General features: G+C 41.2%; 1 protein-coding gene across 1 annotated transcript; it reads left to right on the top strand.

Moving 5' to 3' along the window:
• The first annotated feature begins 317 nt into the window (after nt 1-317).
• Nucleotides 318-25,088, top strand: OTOP1 (otopetrin 1). Its single transcript, XM_063135127.1, has 7 exons — nt 318-1,245; nt 2,272-2,736; nt 7,202-7,338; nt 14,156-14,214; nt 19,402-19,532; nt 20,052-20,995; nt 24,702-25,088. The coding sequence occupies exons 1-7, from the start codon at nt 318-320 to the stop codon at nt 24,870-24,872; spliced, it is 2,835 nt and encodes a 944-aa protein (XP_062991197.1). The 3' UTR covers nt 24,873-25,088.
• Nucleotides 25,089-25,623: the final 535 nt, after the last annotated feature.

The raw sequence follows: 25,623 nt of genomic DNA, 5'->3' as shown, positions 1-25,623 counted from the left end.
TACTGTGTCTGAGTGCTTCCTTCTTCATTGGACTGTTTCATCTGCTACCTGGATCCTCTGGTTCTGCTTGCATTATTTGCACTCTGTGCATGCTCTGCTGGTGTGAAACACATCACCCTCCTGACAGGTTATGGGCCCAGATTGCTCAGCCTGACTAGAGGTGTTCCAGTGTGGTGGCAAATTGCTGTTGGAGTCCTGGAAGTGAAGAAGAGTCTTCTCAATCTGCAGCCTGGTGAATGTTGTTGCTGTTTGCCTAGGAGGGGCTAGAAGAAAGCAAGTAAGACATCTGTGTGCAGTTTTTTGAGATGGCGTCAAGTATGGCGTTGGGAGGTTTGTCCCTGAGCCGTTTGAATGAGCACAACTATCTGGCGTGGAGCGTCAAGATGGAGCAATATCTCCGGAGGGAGGATTTATGGACAGTTGTCAGTAATCCCCCTGCTCAGCCAGATGAAGGTGAACAGAGAAGTATAGAGAAAGCTCTAGCCAGCATTATTTTGTGTCTGGAAGATAATCAACTTGTACATGTTCGTGGGTTGGTGTCAGCACAAGAATGCTGGAGGAATCTCCGAGAGATTTATGTGAGAGATTCGGCCGTGAGCAAGGTCACGCTAACGCGGAAGCTGTACAGAGCTCAACTGCAGCCGAATTCCAGTGTGTCTGAACATCTCAACATGATGAGGCAATTGTTTGCAGACCTGGAAGAGCGAGGCATGATTTTTACTGAATGTCATAAAGTCTACGTTGTTCTCAGTTCGCTAGATGATTCATGGGATAGCCTTGTCATGAGTTTGGAGGCTATGCGTGAAAGTGAGCTGACGTTACGATTTCTGACCGGCCGGCTGTTAGAAGAAGAGCAAAAGAAGCTTGAGAAGCAAACTGCTAAGCCAAGAGAAACTCCCACCAAACAAGCAGCTTGTGAAGATAAGGAGCGAGTGTTTGCAGTGAGGCGCTGTTTTCGTTGTGGTTCCACAGAGCATCTGCGAAAGAATTGCCCTAGCCAGACGGAGAAGCAAGCTTATTCAGGCAAGAAAAAGAAAACTGCAAAACCGAAAGTCTCCGTGGTCAAGGCTGTTGAAAATGACCCAAAAAGCACATGGCTGATGGACAGTGGTTCCAGTCAACATATTGTGAACAATAAGGGGTTGTTTAAAAAATTGCATCCTACCAACCGGGACTATGTTACGTTGGCAGATGGCAAAGTGTCAGTTGTTGCTGGAGAAGGACCTGTATTCATTCCAAGTTTGGGTGAGACTGTGAACAAAGTATTATGTGTGCCAAGTCTTGAGCATAATTTGTTAAGTGTGTCTTGTTTAGACCATGCAGGATACAGTGTAATGTTTTCAAACAAAGAATGTAAAGTGCTCAAAGAAAATGAGGTTTTGGCTCTAGGTGTACTGAAAAACAATCTTTATGAAATGTTGCCCAAGGGAGAAGGAGGTTCTAAAGATGTATGTTCTGTATTTAGCAACACACCTGTACATGACAATTGTATACACCTGTTGCATAGACGTTTGGGACATGCAGGGTTCAAAGTACTGCAGAAAATGCCTGATATGTGTGAAGGACTTAATTTAAAATCTTGTGAAAAGTATTTAGACTGCAGCACATGCAAATTGGCAAAGTCAAAAGTTGCTCCAATATGTAAAAAGAGTGACAGAGTCACCAAGCAGATTTTTGAGCTGGTGCATGCTGACTTGATTGGTCCCATGTCTAAAACACTAGGAGGGGCGAGGTATGCTTTAATCCTGGTGGATGACTATAGCAGATATGGTTTTTGCTATGTTATAAAGAACAAAAGTGAAACGTTTGAAATTTTCAAAAATTGGCAAAGTTGGGTGGAGAGAAAATTCTCTACTAAGGTAAAACAACTTCAAAGTGATTTTGGAGGGGAATTTATGTCTACTGATTTTCAGAAATGGCTAAGGAACAAAGGAATCTCAGCCAGACGTAGTGCCCCATATTCCCCATGGCAAAATGGTGTCGCAGAAAGGCGAAATGGCGTTCTGCAAACCATGAAGGATGCCATGTTGGCTGATTCTGGACTAAAAGCACATTTTTGGGGTGAAGCACTGCTTACAGCAAATTACATTGTAAATAGACTGTGGAGTACAGCAGTTAACAGTAGCCCATATTTCCTAATGTTTGGAAAAAAGCCATCACTGTCTCATTTGAGAGTGTTTGGTAGTACTGCTTGGGTACATGTTCCAAAGGCTATTAGGAGGAAAGGACAGTTTAAAGCCAGGAAAATGACGTTCTTGGGGTATGCTCCAGGTTCAAAGGCATACAGGTTTTATGCAGACAATGGAGAGGTAATTATTTCCAGGTCTGCTGAATTCCAAGAGCAATGTAATTGGGAACGTTTGCATGGCAGTCAAGTGTTTTTGCCAGAGAGTAAAAATTCTGAAAAAACACAACTAGCGGAAGAGCAAGCAGCTAGGTTAGATAGCCAAACTTTTTTAAGTCCAAAGAAGGAGGAGGAGGAGGCAGCTACAAGTTCTTTTGTCCCCAGAAGGTCAGAAAGAAGTAACAAAGGCATTCCACCTGATCGTTTCACAGCAAGTGAAGTCAGGGTTTGCCAAGTGAACTATGAGCCTGAAAGTTTTGAAAATGTACTGAAGCTCTCAAAGCCAGAGAAAGAAAAATGGTTTGAGGCCATGGATGAAGAAATGAAGTCTATGGCGAAGTACAATGTTTTTACCCCTACAATGCTACCTAAAGGTGAAAAAGCAGTAGGTTGTAGGTGGGTTTTTAAGAAAAAATTCTTGCAAACAGGAGAAACGAAATACAAGGCAAGACTTGTTGCTCAAGGGTTCACACAAACAAAAAATGTAAAAGGTGAACAAATGTGGCTACTGACATTTGTTGATGACATCTGTTTGATTGCCAGAACAAAAGCCCAGGTTGAAGAGTTTGAAAAACAATTAGGTAAATTCTTTGAACTAAAAAATTTGGGTCAGATACATGATTATCTGGGAGTAGAAATCACAAAGAAACAAGGGGTTTATGAATTAAGCCAGAAATCAAAGATCAGGAATCTGCTTACAAAGTTCAACATGGAGGAGTGTAATGGTGCTAAAACCCCCATGGTGGCAGGATTTCAATGTAATGATCAAGATGCAGAATTTTGTGATAAGGAAATATACCAATCTGCAATTGGAAGTCTACTATATCTGGCACAGTGGTCTAGGCCAGATATAGCAAATGCAGTTGGCATTCTAAGTAGATTTGTTTCAAAACCCACAAATAGTGCTTGGCAAGCAGTAAAAAGAGTATTTAAATACCTGAAAAGCACTATAGATGTGTCATTAAAGTTAAAACCGTCAGACACATTATTTTTAGAGTGCTATGTGGACAGTGATTGGGCTGGCGATACCCAAAACAGAAAATCCACTTCAGGAATTGTGATAAAGTTTGGAAACAATTTAATTGGGTGGAAATCCAGGAAACAAAGTCTGGTAGCACTGTCAACTTCAGAAGCTGAGTTTGCTGCTTTATCTGAAGTCTGCACTGAAGTAATTTGGTTTGTACAATTACTAAAAGATATAAAAGTGCAGGTAGAAACACCAGTTAAAGTGTTTGAGGACAATCAGACTTGCATTCACATGGCAAAGTCTGAAAGAATGCATACAAGAAGCAAACATGTGGACATTCGTTACTGCAATGTAAGACAAGCTGTGCAAGAAGGATTAATTGATCTTATTTACTGTAACACAAATGAGAATGTTGCTGATGTACTAACGAAGCCTCTAAGTGTACATAAGCATATGAAATTAATCAAACAGCTTGGAATGATAAGTTAAATGTATATGTATAAATTCTAGTTTCAGAAAAAAGGAGGGGTGTCAGGTTTTTAACCTGTGTAAGTTTTTGCTGGAACTAGAGACCTAAGAAGAAGTCATCTCAAGACTTTGGAAAGAGGCCAGATACACAGGTGGAGAGTATCTGGGCAGAACAGCAAATTAGCTGATGCAATCCAGTGTTCACATTACATGAGAACACTGTGATTGGTGTTCATTTGTATAAATATGTTACTGATGGGGAATCAGTGTGGAGAGTTTTGGAGAAAGAATATTGGAGAGTTTGCTGGAGCGTTATTCTGTATTTTACTCTGTATATAACTTGTAAAGTAAACTTAGATTAGTAGTTAAAGCTACTGTGTCTGAGTGCTTCCTTCTTCATTGGACTGTTTCATCTGCTACCTGGATCCTCTGGTTCTGCTTGCATTATTTGCACTCTGTGCATGCTCTGCTGGTGTGAAACACATCACCCTCCTGACAATTTGCACAATCATAGAAGCGAAGTTACAGGATGAACCACTCTCATGGTACTTTTTGTCAGTCACAAATAAAGAAATCAGCAGATGCTGGCTATGGAGAAGATCCATGCAAAGGCAGCTTCTCATTGGAAATCTGCATGGTGTAATACTTTAGGAACATACTAAAACAAACATCAAAATGAACATTTATTTATTTATTTATTACATTCATATCCTGCCTTTTTTCCTCCAAGAAACCCAAGGCGTCATACATAATCCTCCTCCTCTCCATGTTATCCTCACAACAACAGCCCTATGAGGTAGGTTGGGCTGAGTATGTGACTGGCCCAAAGTCACTCAGTGGGTTTCCATGGCTGAGTGGGGACTAGGACCTGGATCTCCTGACTCCCAGTCGAACACCTTAGCCACTACATCACACTGGCTCTACGAACATATAAAATACATGTAAACATATAACATATAAAATACATATAAAATACGAACATTTAAAATATGTGCCCAATTCCAAATGGCAGATGCGGTTCGATGTAAGCAAGTGTAAGGTGATGCACATTGGGGCAAAACCCCCCCCCCCCAACTTCATGTATAACCTAATGTGATCTGAGCTGGGGGTGACTGAACAAGAAAGAGATCTTGGGGTTGTGGTGGACAGCTCAATGAAAATGTCCACCCAGTGTGTGGCCACTGTAAAGAAGGCAAACTCTGTTAGGCATTATAAGAAAAGGAATTGGGAATAACACGGCCAGTATCATACTGCTCTTATACAAATCTATGGTGGGACCACACTTCGAATACTGTGTACAATTCTGGTCGCCACATCTAAAAAAAGATATTATAGAGCTTGAGAAAGTGCAGAAAAAAGCAACTAAAATGATTAAGGGGCTGGAGCATCTCCCCTTTGAGGGTAAGTTACATCAACTGGGATTGTTTAGCTTGGAAAAAAGGAAGCTAAGAGGAGACGTGATAGAGGTGTACAAAATTATGCATGGTATGGAGAATGTGGGTAGGGACACATTTTTCTCCCTCTCTTAAAATACTAGAACCCGGGGTCATCCCATGAAACTGATTGGTGGGAGATCCAGGACAAATATAAGGAAGTGCTTCTTCACACAGCTCATAATTAAATTATGGAACTCACTACCACAAGATGTAGTGATGGCCACCAATCTGGATGGCTTTAAAAGGGGGTTGCACCATGTCCTGCTTGTTCATCCCTGGCCGATGGCTAGTTAGCCATTGTGTGAACAGAGTGCTGGACTAGATGGTCTGATCCGGCATGGCACTTCTTATGTCCATTTCCCTCTCAGGACACTGTCCTTGGTTTTTATTTGTAGTTTGCCTTGATTTGCAGCTGAATCATGTCAAGTGGCATTCATTGCTCCCATAGTCTCCTATTGTCCTACAGATAGTTTCCTATTGGTTGTTTTTATGCTCTTCATGATTTTAATTTTTGTGAACCGCCCAGAGAGCTTTGGCTATTGGGCGGTATTTATTTATTTATTTTATTTATTATTTATTTATTACATTTCTATACCGCCCAATAGCCGGAGCTCTCTGGGCAGCTCACAAAATATAAAATAAAAATGTAATACATAAATAGTTTCCAGTGGCCATACTTGCCATGCACTTTTGTACATCCTCCACTCCACCCACCCAGCCTCCGCTTTACTATGACTATCCTTACAAAAGAAATAAAGAAAATCATTGCAAAACTTAGCAGAAGATAGCTATCTTGATGAAGCCTTTCTGAGAATGGTGATGTAAGTGTAATAGGTAAACCACAAAAAGTAAAAAGTAAAAAAAATGTCTAGGAGTAAAATATGATTAGGATCTCGCAGGATAATTAGTACTTTGAAGATCAGGATGTTGTGAGAGGGTGAAAAGTGTTAACTCTTTCCTCCCATGCCCTTTCCCCGGTTGTAAATCAGTCCCAAATCTGCTATTAGCTCCATGGGGGTGGGAGAACCAGGTACAGATGCAGGAAGTTGAATAGGCTAGGCAAGTTTTACTTTCCATATTTTCTTCCTTAAGTAATGGCAAGCTGCAGGGAATACACAACGTTGAGTATAATAATTATATAATCAAGTTATCTCACCTTTTTAAGGCCAAGTATGATAATAGCTTGGATACACACGGACACACACAGACAGACAGACACAGAAGCTATCAATTAATGAGTGAAAACCATAAGGAGATCTTCAGCATTATTTCAGTTTAAAAATCCATATCTTTGTTAATTTCTTTCTGCAGTTACTAACAATATATAGCTGACGCCTAAAATTCTACAGTCATGTTTTTATAATCACAATGAATTTACTCAACTTTTGTTTCTCTCAAATGTGCAGTCATCCACTAAACCTAAAGAGGAGGGCGGGGATGTCCAACAGTAGACAGCTTTGTCCTTGAAGAAGAATAGTGGGGGCAGTTCTGACCACCCTAGCCAAAGGTGCTGCATGTATACTAGGGCTATTGAATGGCTGGCCAGGTTAGAGAATTGGGATGGCAGAGGGAAAGCCAGCCTTGAACAAACCCCAAGGCTGAGGTTGGTTGAACATGCCAGCCAGTCTTCCTTAGCCACCATGGCTGGAGAGTGAAGAGGAAGAGGAAGAGGAGAAACATTTCCTTCATATCTTTACTCTGCCTTCCTTCCATACAGTGGTTTGTTCATTAATACTAATTTTTTCCTATGCCCTCTGTTGATCCCTTCCTGCATAACGATATGGGGCACTGAACAAAGTCATTACAAGGAGAAGTTGGGCTATGTAGGACCTGGGAAGAGTTCCCAGTGAGAGCCAGTAAGTGAACAGAAATTGCCAACTAACTTGTCCTATTGATTTCAGTGGGTGTACTCTAAGTAAGATTAAGTTTGAATCCAACCCATCGCCTTCTGAGTAACACTTTCTTTTCTTTTTAAATTTATTTCAGGTGGTATTACTTTGTTTGCAGTGATTACTTTAATTATGGACTCTTTCAAAATCGGTCACTTCATTGGATTTTCAAGCTGCTTATCAGTCACAGAAGGTATTTTTCCCGTTACACATGCTGTGCATACACTTTTGCAGGTAAAAGCATTTGGGTTTGGATTATTCCAATATATTCAGTATGTAACTCTTTCTGCATTGTGTTTCTGTTTGTTTGGTTTTTGGAAAACGCTGCCACCATCTTAGACTCCGGTTATGTATTTCATTCATTATGTGGTAAGTCCGTATGTGTACGCCAGGTTCTGACTGTTGAGAATTCTGAAGGTTCCCTAAGAGAGACAGACAGACAGACAGAGAAAGCTGGATGGGGCCAAAGGCAAACACCCAGGGAAAGAATGTTGAGTTATGGCTTTAGAAGCTGTTTAGTTATTGCACAGACTGGGTTTCTGGCACATAACCTTTTGTGTTAAGTCTCTGTCTGGGCCCTACAGAGACTAGCAGAGATTACAGTGGTTCTCAGCCAAGTCAGCAAAGACGTGAATTAAGACAGAAATTTATGTAGGTTAAAACAAACTTTTTTACTGGCAAATAAATATATAATTTAGTTATGGCAGTACAGATACAAATACTTACAAACGGTCAGTCAATACAGCTCACATGAGGGACATAGAAGTTATACAGGATAATGAACATGAAAACACATTTACTTTTATAGACAACCTGTACAATGATGCAACTCCTTGCAACCCTTAATTGAAGACAATCAGTTAGACAATTATTCAATTATGACACTCAATGTCCAGGTGTAGAGTTGACCTTTAAGTTTCTGCTGAGTCTTCTGTTCCTCCAGATCCTCAGCAAGTAACAAATCAATGGAAAACATAACCAGGATCCATTCCAGGATCCAACAAAGAAACGCCTCCTTTCTCCTTCTGGCCCTTGTTTATCTCTGCTTATCGGTTCTTTTAGTGGCCATTGTTCCCTATATGTTTGCCCACAATGGCCTCCTAATTTCTCTTTCTGTTTCTAGGGGAATTTCAGAATTCTCAGCAGAGTCAGGGTTACACGTGGCTGCTTTTGATGTGATGATGGAGCCAGTGACCCAGGGAGGCCGTGGGCTCCTCTCCCACACTGGAGGCCTTCAAGAGGCAGCTGGACAGCCACCTCTCAGGGATGCTGTAGGGTGGATTCCTGCCTTGAGTGGGGGGTTGGACTCGATGGCCTTGTGGGCCCCTTCCAACTCTGCTATTCTGTGATTCTATGATAAATGTTAAGTGTTGTCAGGCTTTGAGGTTTTAAATACCCAGGGAGCTGTTACTTTAGTGATCACTTGTTTGCTCATCAACACCTATTGTACAAGCCAAATATCATTGTGCAATGTAGAGCGGGCACTTAGACACAACCCCACCCCCTGCATTACAACCAAAGTATCATTTACACATAAAGATTCAATAACTGCTTGCACACACATTTTAATGTTAGAAATGTTATCTATGTCTCAAACGTTGCCTCAAATGAAAAGTGTCATAAATTTCGTCAATCACAGCTATGCAATTATGTGGCCTTAATTGTCTTTCTAAGTTGGAGACAGTTAAATTATAATTTGCCAGCACACAAGCCTGTTGCTTAAGAACTTGTCTTACTGACCCATCTAATCTTTCTTCCTTCGAAGGACATTAGCCTTTCCGAACAGCATCAAGGCAGTTGTGAAATACTGGTCTGTCAGGGAAATTCCTATATAAAGCCTATGGTGCAAAATAGGCTTTAATCCTGAAAAGTAAGACTAGGAAATACAAGATGTGGTTTCCTATCACAACTCCATTGAAATGACTGGGAGCTCTGCAAGATTGTAACTGTGCTGCTATTCATTTCGGTGGAGCTGGTACAGGAGAAATTTCCCATGGGTTGTACTTTTGACAATACCGGCTATAAAATCATCTAGGAATGTTTTGACTTCTTGGCACTTCCTGGCTTGATAGGGACTTCTACATGCAGCATCCTTTAATTTTAGAATTTTACAAACAAATCTTTTTTAAAAAACTGCAATTCACTAGATTTCCCAGCAAACAGACTGAAATAATGGTCTCTTGCTTCAGACAGAGAGCTAGTTTGTTTCTGGTTTGTGGAGAATAACACAAATATCCTTTCCTTCTGTATGCAGTCAACCTTGAAGCAGAGAGGTAACCTTAGACTCTCTGTACATACTGTAGAGTTGTACAGAGGAAGAGAGAGATGCAACCATATATAATTGCCACATAATACACCTCTTGCAAATACTTCAACATCATCGTGGAGTGCATGATCTAAGAACCTGAAGCAGAGAATAACACACCTATTATTGGCCTGGCTCTGAAATAGCAAAACCAAACAAAGGCTTTCAGTCTTCCCCCAAACTCCTTCGGTAACTCTAATGCTTCCCATGCCCCTTTAGTCTCAACCTTTTGTTGCTTATTTTCCTCAGCTTTAAAAAGATCAAACCAAAAAAATTACAGAGTACACATCCGGTTATACAGTAAATGTAACAGAACACTCAGGGAGGTCATATGCAATGCATAAAACCCTTGGGCTTCACCTTGCAATTTGGCCACTGACTACTGCAGTGGCTACAAGTAGCTGGTTTAAGTATGCTTAACTTTCAGCCCAATATTGTGAGCTGTTGCACCACCGCTTAGAAACAGATGACATACTCTCCTGCCCAATGCCTTTATGGAAGCAAATGTAGGTTCAACTATACCTGCCAGGAATCACTGTGCTTTGTGCAGCACAGGTACTGTATATCACACAAGGGCACTTTTGTGACAGTAGCAAGGAGGAGGATAATCCTCCTCCTGCCCCAGTCTCTAGAAAATTGGCATATGCCCTAAGGGATGTGTACCACTGCCATCAGCTGGGAGAAAGGAGGCAGTAGTGTGCAGAAGGTTAAGCTTTCATCAAGATGGGGAAAATATATGCAGAAGAAAACTGTCAGGGTTCAGCAGTGGTGGGAAATGAAAGTTGTTGGGACTCTACAGTCAGGAAATGAGGTTTAACGGGGTCTCCTTTTCCCCCCAAGGAAGCTGCTCAGCTTGCTTTCTCTCCCACTCTCTGATTGGGTTCACACAACATGGTAACTCACACTCAGTTGTTGAACCATGGGTTCAACCATGGGTTGTTGTTGAACCGTGGGTTGTTGTTGAATCATGGGTTGTTGTTGAACCGTGGGTTGTTGTTGAACCGTGGGTTATTTGTCAAACCGTGGGTTAGCATGTTTTCTGAAGCCAGGACATTTTTCACAGGGTGGCTTGTTAACCATGCAGTGTAGCTTGTTAACCACCCTGAACAACTCAACAACTATCTGTGGATTCTCAAGGTGGCTTGTTTGAGAAAACAAAGCCACACTCCATTGTTAACAAGTCACTCTGCAGAAAATGTTGGAGTTTCAGACAACATTCCTAACCTAACCTACAGTTCAACAAACAATCCACAATTCAACAACAACCCATACCACTGAATGTGAGTTACAATGTTGGGTGAACAAAGCCTCTCCCTCTCTCATAGACAACTGGCCAACTTTCTTGTGGAAAATTGACTGTTCATCTATAAACAACAGAAGATATATTTTCATGCAAGATGCTCAGCCTGTCACAAGCATCAGCTGCCAGAGAGGCTCCCTTGCAACCTTTCATGGTTGGTATTTTGAATACACTTTGGGACCTTTGTGTATATCCTCCCTCTCTCTCTCTTTGTGTGTGTGTGTGTGTGTGTGTGTGTGTGTGTATTTATATTTATATTTATGTACAGAAAAGGTACCATCAGTACAGGCATAGCAAAATCCCTTCCAGTGGAGGATGAAAGAACATTTGTGTGTCTTGTGTGCATACAAATATATGACTGTGTGTGCATGTGTTTGTTTGTGCAGTGTATTTCTCATGGAAAATAATAAATTTCACAAGTTACCAGTGATAATCATCATCATTTCCAAGGCATATAACTCAACCCTTTAAGTAGAGCTTGCTTTGAAGATATATACTAAGTCAGTGGCATATGTTTCCATTAGAGCCTAAATGGTCAAGAGTTGCATTCCCCAATGTAGTCCAGATATTTTGGACTACAGTTCCCATCAGCCACAGCCAGCATGGCCAAAGCAATCCTATTCTAACATTATGCTGGGGGCGGGGGCAGAGGAGAGCTGCACTGTGACTCTACCAGCAGAACTGCCCCTCTATTCAGTGCCTACTCAAGCTTGAGAGGGGAAGGGAAAAACACACACCAGAAAATACAAAAATGGCAGAGAAAGAAGAAAACTTTAGCATCACTGGAAACATACCCAATACCCACCAACATTAGGGAATGTGGCAGTGCCCACACACTGCTGACACATGGAGGTAGCTGAGAACTCATGCCAATGGGAACATTCTCCCAGCCGTACATCACAACACACACAAGATGCACCCCCCCCCCCATTCATCAGCCACAGGAATCCCTACTGACATGAGCTCAAATCCCTCTGTGCAGCTGACAATGACTGTTTTGGAGTACGACACACAAAAGGAAGGAAGGAGAGCCCCACAATGCAGCAGCATCCATGTCATTTTTGTTGGCAGGATGCTGTAAAGAACACTCACAAACACTCTTGGCATCAGGGAGGCTTGAGAAATCCACAACGGATTTGGGTGCTGATGAATCCAACCTGCAAATTCTGCAGAGCTTTTTCCAAGTCATGTGGATTCTGTGGACTTGCAAATCAGTTTTTTCACTTTTGGGCGTGCACATTTGCATTAATGTGCACTAGTTAATGTGCATTAGTGCTGACTTGCATTAAATAATGTGCATTAGTGCACGTGTACATTAGCACATTTACACAAGTGCCCATTACAACTAATGCAGATAAGTGCAAGTAGAATGAAATTCTGGTAAAAACAAACAAACGAAGCCTGGATTCTGTCAATGAGTGAATGATGGAAAGATGCCTGACAATCTGTGACACTTAGACGGAACAGATTTAACAAAATCTGTACATCCCTAGACTTGACCGGAGTGGCCAGAATATGCATCGCCATAAGGGCAGCCTCAGACGCACTGACAGCAGCAGCAGCAGCAGCAGCAGCAGCAGCAGCCTCCTCCAGTGGCTCACTGCATGGGACAGGGAAGCAGGAGAGCTTGAGACCTACCAGAGAGGAAGGAGGGAAACAGACTAAGCTGCCATAACTCAAACCCACAGAGCAGTTTCTTGACCACTCAGCCATAGCAGCAGACAGAAACCAAACACACCAGGGACCTCTGTCTTCTCCCCTACCTTCAGCCCAAAGACGTAGTCATAGACACCTAGAACACAAGAGGTCCCTGGTTGAACTCCATCCTTGGAAAGGGGAGAGGGGCTCCCCGCACTCAAGCACACCTGAGCCAATCAGGAAAAGCATCACATGGACCAATAGCCTGCCTCCTGCATGGGCCAACTTGCACTTTCGGCCCTTTCCCGGCAAACCCATTCAATCAATCAACCCACCCCTGCCGAGCAGCAGCAACCAAACAAGCCTAAATTGTCAAACTGCTCCCAACCCCCTACTCCCAACATATCTCCTACGCTCACCTCTGATTGCCTCATTTGTCCTGGCAACAGCACAACGCCCACTTGCTCACCCTGAGAGGCCACGTCTCTCTCACAGAATCTGAGTGAGCAGAGGGAAGACGGCTCTGCGTTTTTACGTGAACTAACATAATTTGCACTTCCTGAACTAATGTGTGGATTGGAACAGATGCTCCTCTGAATTTTGCAATGGAGTTTTTTTTGGCTTGCAAAAATGTACAGAAAAATATTAGGAAAAATTGCATCTGAAAATCCATCTCTTAGAAAAATCTATAAATTACAGGAAATTATGTACAAAATGAGTATGTTATGGAAAACTGCATGTGAATAAAAGTGCATTTTTTGTGCATTTTAAAAAAATAAAAGCACATATTGATGTGGAAATTGGACAGAACAGACTTAAGACCAAATACAAGTGAAACTGACACAGACTGGAAATGGACTCGTCCATGCATCCATCCATCCCTACTTTGAAGTTCTATCCCGGGAAGTCCGCTAAAGCCAGATTTCACTCAGGTGCAGGAAAGGGATCCCTCCCAACCACTTCCTTGCATCAAAGAAACAAGATATGTTGCACTTTCAATGGCTTTATTCAACAGTGTCTGGGATGGAGAGATCCTAAAAGGAAGCACATGTGTGGGGCTGCCAGCCAGTCACTCCAGTAGGGCTTTTGTCACTCAACAGATAGCAGAGTAGGAGAGGCAGTGCCCTTTATTCCACCAGCTCCATGTTAGTAATACCTTCACCTGTTGCATAACTGTCTGTCATAGAGTTTGCAAGGGTGTGGGGGTATGCCTGGCTGGAATAAGAAAGTGAACGACCCCATGAAAGAGCAGATAGGAGCATCTTAGTCACACATGCTGATCATGCAGTGGGCTTCCCTCATGGTCTTTACAGAATGGGATGTGGGATGGATTCTGCTCCTGTGGGAGAGCAGCCTGTGGACAGCAAATGGAGGCACACACAGAGAATAGTGAGCAATAGGTACACCTCATCCTATGTTCTGTTATGGCAATGTGGGTAGAGTAGTTGTTAACATGTTGGTGGTTACTTTAATTCCTTGATCCCATTGGTGTCAATGAGAAGGACAAGTTTGCACCAGGCTGCACCATCAACAGAGCTGTGAGCATGAATTGAAGGGATATTGGATATAGTGTAACTGTGTTCCTTCCCTCTGCTAACCATGTTTTACCTACAATTCAGCCCCATTTTAGCATTCTGCTGGCATATCTGTCATGGCGGCGTAGCTGGCATTCCACTGACATAGCAGGACACCCATGTTCTAAACTAGAGCGTTGGCTAATGGGCAGTATGGAAATGAAATAAACTATTCAAGTTCTTGTACCACATTTTCCAAATTACCCATTATATTTTATTCATGTTTGTTTTTAGGTGTACTTCTTATGGTGCCATGCAAAAGATATTATCCAGTCTTTCAAAACACTGGAGAGGTAAAAGGAACAGAATTCCTCTTTATTCATAATAAATGTTTCTTTATTTTTAACCTGGGAAATACTGGCAAATCTAAGAAACGGCTGATACTGAACATATATAAATGCTGGTTTATATGTGAAGATCTTATGTATGCTTGTTTATTGGAGTCAATCGATAGAGGATTTTTTTAAAAAAAAATCAGTTCACATGTCAGTGTTGAAATTAATAGTTTCCTCTGGCCTCAAGGTAGTTTTTCTCATTCACAAGGTAGTTTTCTTCATTTCCTGATCACAAGGTAGTTCATGTTCCAGCTGCCCTTTCAGAAATCCTTTGAGATTCTGGGAAAGAGAGTTGGATTCTGGTATCTCCTCCGCAACTCACACAGGATAGCTTCTCAGACAGTAGTGCTACAGATGAGGGATTTTGTTGAGCTATTTGTCTATAGTTCAGTCCTTTGGAAGCATTTAGTTCCTCTTTTACCACAAATTAAATAATCTAAACAAAGTGTACACCTAGGATTATTTTGTGGGTTGCAATTTCAGGTTTTGTACTAACAAGAATTAGTAGAGGAAAATCTTTCTTAAACCATAGCATTTCTTGTTCTTAGGCTTCTAGTCTAAATACCTCAAAAATGGGAGATCTCATTCTAAGCTTCTCTTCCAGATCCGCGATTTGCGGATCGGGCCACTCCGCCCTGCCCCCGCTCCGCCTATGTCCGCTCTGCTCCGCTGCGGCGCTCCGGATCGGAGCTCCGTTTCCCCCCCCCATAGGCTTGCATTAAGCTAAAAAAGTATACAACTTTTTTTCTGTTAAAGTTAGAAACCTCAAGTTTGGCACCATGACACCTCATGGATGTATACACACACACGCCAAGACTCAAGGCAATCCCATCATCCCCTGAATTTTGGGGAATTTATGAAAATCGGGCACCCCATTCACACCCCTTTCCATAGCTCCGTCAATTTGCACGTTAAAAATCTCAAACTCGCCACCATGATAGCTTATTGAGGGATACACACACACGCCAAGACTCAAGGCAGTCCCATCATCCCCTGATTTTTGGGGAATTTATAAAAATTGGGCACCCCATTCACACCCCTTTCAATAGCTCCGTCAATTTGCACGTTAAAAACCTCAAACTCACCACCATGATAGCTTATCCAGGGATACACACGCACGCCAAGACTCAAGGCAGTCCCATCATCCCCTGATTTTTGGGGAATTTATGAAAATCGGGCACCCCATTCACACCCCTTTCGATAGCTCCGTCAATTTGCACGTTAAAAACCTCAAACTCGCCACCATAATAGCTTATCCAGGGATACACATGCACGCCAAGACTCAAGGCAGTCCCATCATCCCCTGATTTTTGGGGAATTTCTGAAAATCAGGCACCCCACCCCTTTCGATAGCTCCGTCAATTTGCACTTTAGAAACCTCAAACTCGCCACCATGATAGCTTATCCAGGGATACACATGCACGCCAAGGTACAAGCCTACGGCGACGGCGGCAGAGCCCGGTAAGGGACCAAGAGGGAGGGGGGCCTTACCTGCCTCCGTCCGCGGTCCGTCGGCTTCTTCAATTGAGCCCGCGGTTCAACCAGGAACTCTGGGCCGCTTGCGGACGGAGGCAGGTAAGGGAGAGGAGGGCGGGGGGGGGGTTACCGGGCCCTGCCGCCGTCGCTGCATGGGCGACAGCGACAGCAGCAGGGCCCAGTAAACCCCACTTACCTTTCCGGCGGAGCTCCGGATCGTGGCGAAGGATCCGCCTTCACCTCGATCCTCTTCGCCACGCTCCGCCGGCCCCCCAATCCTCTTCGCCTCCGCCTTAAGGGCAGGCAAAGCCCCCCGCTCCGCTTCTAATTCGCTGGTCCGATTAGAAGCGGAGCACATCCCTAATTCTAAGTACCAAATTTCCTATTCAGCTATTCAAAAGGTAGACAGGCATGATGGTGAGCTTCTATTAAGAAGCTCCTGCATTCTAAAATCAGCACATATTTATACTGTTCTGTGTAGAAATTACTTCATAACTAATATTATCAAGTATCCCAAAAATTAGGGCTCACAGTCCTGATTATCTCATTGTTATTAAACATTCCAAAAAATTGGAACATACATAAAAGGTTTATATGTACATTTTTTCAGGCTAGATAAGATCAATTTTGAACTATACTTTTGAGAAGATAACTCTTTACTCAAAAAATTACAAATCAAACATAAGTCTATACATTTTTCTAGACATCTGTATATCAAGCTTTTTGATGTGTATACCTTGCACAATATGTTTTGCTCCTTAACTGATAAGTTAAAACATTAAGTACACTTTTGACCTGGAATTATATAGTCTCACATCTGTTCATTTCTCAAATAAACGTTTGGCCCAAGTGATAGGGCTTTAAGTTGGCATTTTCTCTTTGGATACCTTCCTGGTCAACTTGACCATTATTGTTATGCCAATTACCCAGAAGTCATTGTAAACCTGCGTTGAACTTGTATGTTAATACAGTTTACTTTATTATTTATTTACTTCTGGATTTCCAATTACCTCCTATGCAACATACTTAATGGCTTGGGCTTGCAGCTTCAAGATGATGATGATGATGATATTTATATCCCACTTTTCTTTAGTACGGTTTAAAACATATGAATATAAATTACAAAACTTAAAATAGAATTAAACCTACAGTAAAATTAAAAACATGTTAAAAAAATTAGAAACTATAACAGGTTAAAAGGGTGGTGGTGGAATCCAATACATCAACACAGGTCCCGCATAGTTCCAAAAGCCTCCTGAAACAAAAAGGTTTTTGCCTGCCTCCGAAACTGTAGTGCAGAAGGAGCCAGCTTTTGCTTTTTCTGTGTTTGTGTGTGTTGTCAGGGGGAGGGAGAATAGTGGCTTTCTTCAGTAATCGTATCAGCCCCATTGAGGACTTTTTTGTGGCAGATCCATGACAGCAGCACTTAACCTCAGGTTGAAAGCCAGCACCAGAGCCCTGAGAAGGCACCCTGGCATCATAGTGGTACTTGTGTCAGTCAGTATTCTTTTGAGCAGCAGTTGTTGCAAACTGGTAGGCCTCGTCCAGTCTTTCACATAACTTACTAACACAACATACTAGCTAACCAATCTTTCCCTCTGATGAAATAACAAAACATAATTCTAGAGACAGACATAGCTCTTGCCCAAATATCAGGGAATACACCAAGGTTCCAGTTAACATGATTTTGGATTGGACTGTATACATGTACCAGACATGCACCATGTTGACTCCAATTAGCAAGGTCCTGTTAAAATGCTCAGGTTGTGAGTCATAGAATCATAGAATAGTAGAGTTGGAAGGGGCCTCTAAGGCCATCCAGTCCAACCCCCCTGCTCAATGCAGGGATCCACCTTAAAGCATCCCTGACAGATGGTTGTCCAGCTGCCTCTTGAAGGCCTCTACAGTAAGCATGTTTTTTTTTAGGAAACTACTTCAGTGCTTACCTAGATCAGTATACATTCTCAATAATTACCAAAACACAGAAAAACATTTTGTTCATAAAACTGACATTGTTATTTTGATCTCTAGTGCTTGAGCATGTCAAGTAAAGTGATCAGTTTGCAACCATTATGTCCCAATATTCTTTCAATCTACTTCAAGTGACAAAAAGTTGATACAAATCAATTCTAGGGTTTTGATGGTAAAAAGTAGTTCAAAATATGCAGCCCTCATAGATAAGAATTTTATCTATGTACCGGGTATAATTTCCAACTTACACTTTCTACCACGCATGGCCAATAAAATCCACAACAAATGAAGTCCAGAATCTGTTCTGACCAAAACCTTAATGTAAAGCTCTCATAGCAGGAGCCTGATACTTAAAAATCCTTATGAGATCTTACAGATCTCTATCAGATACTTGTCTCTCCTTCTATCCACAAAAGCTTATCTTTACCTTCTTGGCACAACACTGCACTCTTCCCTTCAACTAGCACCTGTGTATAAAACAATGACATGCTGGCAACTGCATAACTAGTACTGGACCATGACTTGTGTGGCTGAGAAATTTTTGAAAGCCCTTAGTACATTTTCTGCTCCATCTTCCTCCAAAGAGCCCCAAGGTGTTATAAAGGGTTGACTTGGGTAAGGTGAGTGAAGGTACAACTTGCAGACAGTGGTTTGTCTTAATTAGGAACTCAATACACAAGGATTCATGCTGAAATGCTGCCCTCACTTTGAGATATATATTTTTTATTCAAAAAGTACCAAAAATGTAACCATATTGGTCCATAAAAGCGATCCAAATAGGGGCAGTTATTTTTAAATCACTTTTAAATCATTGATTATTATAATTATTTGTACCCTGTCTTTCAAGGCAGAAATCCTTTGAAGGTGGCTGTCAGCAAAACAATTATACATACAGTTAAAACAATATGCAATCCTTAAACATTAAAACACAGCAGGAAAAATGTATACTACTGGAAATTAATCATAAAAGATCTTGCAAAAGAGAAAAATCTGCAGTGTGTTTTTAAAAACAGGGACATACAGGACATGATTGAGCTCCCCAGAAACGGAGTTTCACAAATGTGTGGCCATACTGAGAAAGCCGTGTGCCTGGCTGGCACCCAGCAGACTGATCATCCCAACTGGTGGGGCAGAGAGCAGTGCTCCTAAAGCTGACCTTAAGGCCAGGGTAGGCTCATATGGGCACAGGTGGTCCCTCCTAGGCCAGTTAGGGTTTTAAAGGTTAACACTAGCACTTTAAATTGAGCCCAGGAACAGATTTGTAATCAATGAAATTGGTGTAAAATATGTACTATATTAAAATTCACATATTTCTTTTTTATCACTTAAAAGACTTATATTGAAGTTTAAATTTGTAGCAATACTATTTTCCATGTTACGTAATGTAATCTGGCTTTTGGATATGTTATGGCTTAACCTTTAGTCTCAGGGTATTTCTTTTAAATTAAAAAAAAATGGACTGGACTGTTCTTTACTTGTGCACCAATAATAAATACCGGGTTGTATCCAATGTTAGCCCTACTTAGAGTAGATCCATTGAAATGAATGGGACTTCAACTTATTGTATACAACCAATATGAACAGCACCATGTACATTGATGGTGCTATATAAATAAATAAATAAATAATAATAAAATAGTTCATGCCCATGTTTTCTAGACTGGTATCAATAATGCATTTGCATTACTTATTTTCTAGGTTTGGAGTGATCCATTCAGTATTTACAAATTTGCTTTTGTGGACAAATGGTGTGTTAACAGAATCAAAGCACCAACTTAATGAACACAAGGAAAGGTTAATCACTCTTGGGTTTGGAAATATATCAATAGGTAAGATAAAGTCTTAGCTCATTTTGAGCAGTTTTGCTATCTTGTTTTCTAACTCTCGTGTAATAAGGAATTGTAAGAGTGGTACTAGAACAATCATTTGGTTGGCCTGCCTGCCTCTCCATTCAAAACTCTTTCCTCTAGTTCGGCTTGCCTAATCCTTCTGACAACACTCCATCTGACATTACTCTGCAGCCAATCCAGGGATGGTGTCTGGTGAAAGGCAATCAGCGATTGGTCGCCTTCCACCAGGAAGAGGGCGGCAAGCGGATCTGGTACCCAGATGGCCACCCAGAAACCCCTAGTTAGACAGGCAAAATTGCCCATCTAGCAGACATGCAGGGCAAAAAAATGCCTTTGTGCATTGGATACTCTGTATCCTCCAAGTTCAGAGGCTGCTATCTTCATAGGATTGTGCCCTTAGTTACTGTACTCCCATTACCTTATCTTCACACGCTATTTTGGAGGAAGTAATATTTATAGCATGCTCACATAACTTGGTCTCTCTTTTTCTTCCTTTAGAATTAGATGACCACGCACCACACTGTAACTGTACGACAGCATCCCTCTGCTCCATATTTTCCCAAGGAATCTATTATCTGTATCCCTTCAACATTGAGTATCACATTTTAACATCCACAATGCTCTATGTGCTATGGAAGAACATTGGACGCAAAGTTGAACATCTTCATCAGCAAAAGACACCATTCAAGTTTCAAGGCAAAACAATGGGCACCATTTTAGGACTCGTTGTGTTTACTACAACAATAGCAATTGTAGTTGTTTATTTGATCCAGATTGGGCGTTCAAAAATAAGGAGTGAATTAGCACTTATTATGTTTTATTTGTATTCTATCACAGTACTGACACTCATGTGTGCAGCTGGGATTGTTGCTCTTCTGATTTACAGACTTGAACAAAAATCATTGGATGTATCCAAAAATCCAGCTAGGAAACTTGATGCAGACTTATTGGTTGGAACTGCCTCAGGTTCCTGGCTCCTTTCTTGGGGTTCTATTCTTGCTATTATCTGTGCTCAGTCCCACCCTGCATACACATGGTACAATCTGCCCTTTTCAATACTTGTTATAATTGAGAAATATATTCAGAACCTCTTCATAATTGAATCCATACACCGTGAGCATGAAAAAGTGAATGATGTCATTAAGACACTTCGAATACTAACTGTGTCCAATGGAAGCATCCTGTCCCCTGCCCCTTCCTACAAAGAAATATATAATGGAACAGAGGGCATTGCCAATGGAGAGTTACCACACATGTTCAATGGAAATAGTTGTCTGCCTGAGAGCAGCGGAAGCGGTGCCCTGGATGAGGCCAAAGGTCAAGCCACCACCCCAGTCACTCCCTCCACTTCTGATTTCTCACTTAACAGAAAGTTGGTGGTCAACAGCAAAAGAAGCATTCTGAAGAACATTGCGGCGTTCCTGTTCTTGTGTAATCTTTCAGTAAGTTATTATTCAAAAATAATGCCAATTAAACCAGTAGCCAGGGTTGCCAACCGAGAAACAAACAGAACCTGTTTGTTGTTTGTGCTTTTAACAGCAGTTTGATCTGCAGAAATCAGTAGGTGAAACTCTTCCATACTTTACACACTTTATTGCTCATAGTCAAAGGCCAGGTGAAACTTTTCACAGCATAAACCGCCACTGGCCAACACTAAGTAGCTGAAAGAACCACAGCTATAGAGGCCAATTTGAAAGTTGGCAACCTTGTCTCCCATTGCGTCCCTTTCCTGTCAAAACGTTAAGCAAACAAGGTTGAGCTTATTACTTAAAGGTTATTCTATGTGGAAACTGATGGATTGGTTGAAAGTCCCTACTTAACGCTTGCTCACAGAGAAATCATAATTGAAACAGAAGTTATATGTGCTCAAGTATAAGTATACTTAGGGTTACATTTTTCACCTAAACTCAACTCCAGAGAAAGTTAAGTCTTTTAAAAAGACTTAACACACTTCAATTTCTTGGTTTTTAAGGTGCCACAAGACTTCATAGTTAAGTTGCACTGAAATCAAGGGAAGTCTTTTTCTTGATTGCATACATTGCATAAAATGTAATGTCTTTAATATGGATAAAAGTCATTTTCTTTAGATATGTGGTTTAAAAAGAGAGATTAAAATACATGGAGTCTTGAAGCTATTTATGGCCTCTGAGCCACTGTGTTGAGTATCCAGCATGAGGGGCTGAGGCTTATCCACAAAACTACCCAAGTCTGGCAGTTAAATAGAGGAGCCAGGGCAGAAAACCTACAGGGGGGAAGTAGATGATGTTACTTTGGATGACAGCAAATAGATGGCATAGGGTTATTTATGAAGAAGCATTGTAGATAACCCAAGCCCTTGAATGAGTAAAAATGCTCTGATTCTGTCTTAATTATAGCAGGCCATCTACTGAAGAAACTATTTAGGATTGGACTGATAATTCTTGGGAACTGGCCTGGGACTAAGATAACTTGTGAGGGAAGAATGATGAGATGCTTCAACCAGTTTTGCTTTTAGGATATGGATGAGCTGATGGGCTGCATGTGACACCCCTGCTGCCCCTTGTGATGACCAAAAAAAGATAAATAATGGATGAGTTGCCACCATTTTTAGGGCACTTCTGCACAGCCAGATTTCAGCACTAAAGCAGCGATAGGAATATGGCATGCGGAAAGGTCCGGGGGATGGAAAGTGGCCCCCAGACCAGACCATTCCTTCACAAAAGAAGAGGTAGGAAAGTGGGGTTTTTTTTTCTAGACCAGGAAAACAGGTTTCGGGGGGGAAATTGCCACCTACCCAAATAAATCAAATGTATATTAGTGGTAGTTGCTGAGAAAGATGGTGTGAATATGCACAACCAATGCTTTCATGTTGATTGCAATGGGATAGAGTTAAATGTAAAGAGAAGAAGCCATGAATGCCCAGAATAGGACATAGAATAGTAGAGTTGGAAGGTGCCTATAAGGCCATCAAGTCCAACCCCCTGCTCAATGCAGGAATCATACCTGACTGATGGCTGTCCAGCTGCCTCTTGTGTTTTGGGCAACTTGCCAACCCTTTAATAAAGTGGAGTATTAGTTGGGGTCAATCTATGATGAGATGTGCTGATGGCATATTACATTCAAAACAATTGTGGGCATATTCCAGTAGGAAGTGCTCAAGAAACCACATCTTTGGGGCTGGAAGATCTGCTTTCTAATCCCAGATTGTGATCATTTGGTGGCGAGGGGAGGCGACTCTGCACGTACTCAGAAGAACCCTTCACTTAAAAGCTTTTATTATATCATGTCACAGGGCTGACCGCTGCCACTTGAAACAAGCTTAGGGGCTAAGACTGTGTGAACATTTGGCTTAAAATAGATCTACAGGAAAGGTTGGCTGTATTTCTACATCCTTGTAGAATCAATAGTTTTAGCAGCAACCTTCAAACTGCTTTCTTCAGGGCTGTTCCCAAACTTTAATAGAAATGTTAATAGTTATTTAAAGTCAGAGAAAGTGAAAAACACCTTCGTCTAAATCTAGGGTAGAAGTATAAATCTGAGTAAAAGGCATGAAGGTACCCAAATCCAGCTGAATGTATATGCCAAACATATCCCACTGATTTTCATGGAACATAGTGATTAATAAGTTTAGCAGAATTTGGGACTGTGGTAAAACAGTTTGTATATGCCCAGCTTTAGCTGGTGAGGAAAATCCAGACAGGTTGAAATCTCAGGCTGCTAGATCTCCATTAGGGTTTTCCCCTTTTTCTCCCTGTCCTTCTTCGCTCTCAAGTAATCCAAGCTACCACCACCAGAAGCGAAAACAATAAGGAATCTACTTTTCAATGCTTCTGATTTTAACAACCTCTCATTTAAGAGACCACAGTGTCCTCAGTATCCCTGAGAAAATCCCCAGAGATACCTTCCCAACCTCATTGGGCCAAGAAGCTAACACTGGGCTAAACTACTTACAAGACAAGAAGATGATTCTCCACACATGCACACTTTACTCTTTATAGTGGTGAGGGAGTAATCAGGCATGGGCCACCTCCTGAAAAACCAAGAGGAGGAGGAGGAGGAGGAGGAGAAGAAGAAGAAGAAGAAGGAGAAGAAGAAGAAGAAGAAGAAGAAGAAGAAGAAGAAGAAGAAGAAGAAGAAGAAGAAGAAGAAGAAGAAGAAGAAGAAGAAGAAGAAATCGTCACACAATCTGGATTTTTATTTTACAAAAAATAACATTTCATACAAAATATGCAAGCTAAAACATGTATATTTCACAAGTTCATGAGCTAGGAGAGAAGAAAAGCAAAGATAAATGCTTTGCCCCTCTACAACGTATATTCCTAGGGCTTAAAAAAAATTTTTTTTCATGTGTTTGACAATTTTCATCTTCAGGCTATGTTCACAGATTTTGGGGCCTGGGACCCTTATTCAGCCCCAGTGTCTCAGTACATCCTGAGGAATCTCTGGATTGTGTGTCATAAAGAGTCCCTGTCCTGGAGGGGGAATATGTGTGGTGTGTGTTTTCCTTTTTCTTTCCTAACAAACACTATCTCCCTGCTATTATCTTGACTCCACCACTAACTTGGAAGATGCTCTACCCCTGAAAGTCCACCATTTTGTACGTGACTCCTAGAAATAGGCAGCACTTCGGAGTATCATTGGCCTATAGTTTTCCTGTCTGCTTTTCACTGAGGTGAGGTCACCTAAAATTAGCTTTAGCATTCGGTATTGCATAAACTTGCTCTAGAGCATAGTCTAGACAAGCTGCAAACCAAAAACATAAGAAAGCAAGTAGAAATATTTACATTTTATCACAGGACCAAACATTCTGAAGAGAATAATGCATTTCTTTCAATAATGTGAAATCTGAAGTTGATCCAAATCAATCTAGTGTTAAAAAAAAAAGAAAAAGGAAAAAAGGGGGGGAATAGAGAGCTAGAAACAGATGTTTAAAAAAAGCAAAGTAATTGGAAGGCATGTGTGGTTATGAGTTAAAAGGCTTTGGCGTGGGTCAACTGGTATTCTATAAGCCTGTGAATAAATACGTAATCAAAACTAACATTCTACAACTGAAAATCAAGATTATGAATGGAATCTAATAGTTTTTGTATCTTAAAATTTGTTTATAGCATAATCTCATGGGGATGAAGATATATTTAATTTCACGTTTTATTTCAATCTTTTTCATAGCTTTGGATTCCACCAGCTTTTGGCTGCCGCCCTGAGTATGACAATGGATTAGAAGAAATGGTTTTTGGATTTGAGCCTTGGATTATTGTTGTTAACCTTGCCATGCCTTTTTCCATTTTCTACCGGATGCACTCCGCAGCCTCCCTTTTTGAGGTCAGTTGCAAAACATGAGCTGAGAATATGAATACAGTATCAGATCTCTGCCCAAAGTAGAGCATGCAATTATGTGAAGGCATAGAAAATGAAGACAATACCGACTTCCACTGAGTGGAACACTTCGTACCTCATCCATCCCTCTCCTTCAGTAGTCTAGGCAAGCATGAGTACATTGATTCTTGTTTTGTATGGCTAACAATGCAAACTACGCATGTTTACTCAGAGGTAGGTCTTTCGGTGGTGTCTATGCCAGGAAAAAGCCTAAGGCTACAATCCTATACACATTTGCCTGGAAGTAAGCTTCATTGAACTTAATGGGACTTACTTCTGAATAAACATACATAGGATTGTGCTGTAAGTTAATGAAAATGTGACTGACCCTTTCTCTTGGTAACCATTTGAGGCTCAGTATTGGAAAATAAAATATGTTCCTAATATAATTTTATATCGTATTTTTCTCTGAGTTCTTAGAGTTCTGTAATATGTAAATGAAAAATTACAGCAAAATCCTATACATGTCTTCTCAGAAGTAAGTCTTGCTGACTTCAATGGAGCTTTCAGATAAGTGGGTGTAGGATTGTAGCCTTAATCAATTCTACTGATTTAGGGTGACCATATGAAAAGGAGGGCAGGGCTCCTATATCTTTAACAGTTGTATTGAAAAGGGAATTTCAGCAGGTGTCATTTGTATATATGGAGAACCTGATGAAATTTCCTCTTCATCACAACAGTTAAAGCTGCAGGTGCCCTGCCCTCTTTTAAATCT

Source organism: Elgaria multicarinata, chromosome 10 (genome assembly GCF_023053635.1).
Source record: "Elgaria multicarinata webbii isolate HBS135686 ecotype San Diego chromosome 10, rElgMul1.1.pri, whole genome shotgun sequence".
NCBI lineage: Eukaryota > Metazoa > Chordata > Lepidosauria > Squamata > Anguidae > Elgaria > Elgaria multicarinata.
Note: the sequence above shows the minus strand (reverse complement) of the source record. Positions and strands in the feature narration are given on the sequence as shown.

Bases quoted from the DNA above. Each gene is read 5' to 3' on its own strand.
- OTOP1 (XM_063135127.1), top strand. From the start codon at position 318: ATGGCGTTGGGAGGTTTGTCCCTGAGCCGTTTGAATGAGCACAACTAT. The intron at 7,339-14,155 runs GTAAAAGCATTT...GTTTGTTTTTAG, and splicing joins CTGTGCATACACTTTTGCAG to GTGTACTTCTTATGGTGCCA. The intron at 20,996-24,701 runs GTAAGTTATTAT...TCTTTTTCATAG, and splicing joins TGTTCTTGTGTAATCTTTCA to CTTTGGATTCCACCAGCTTT.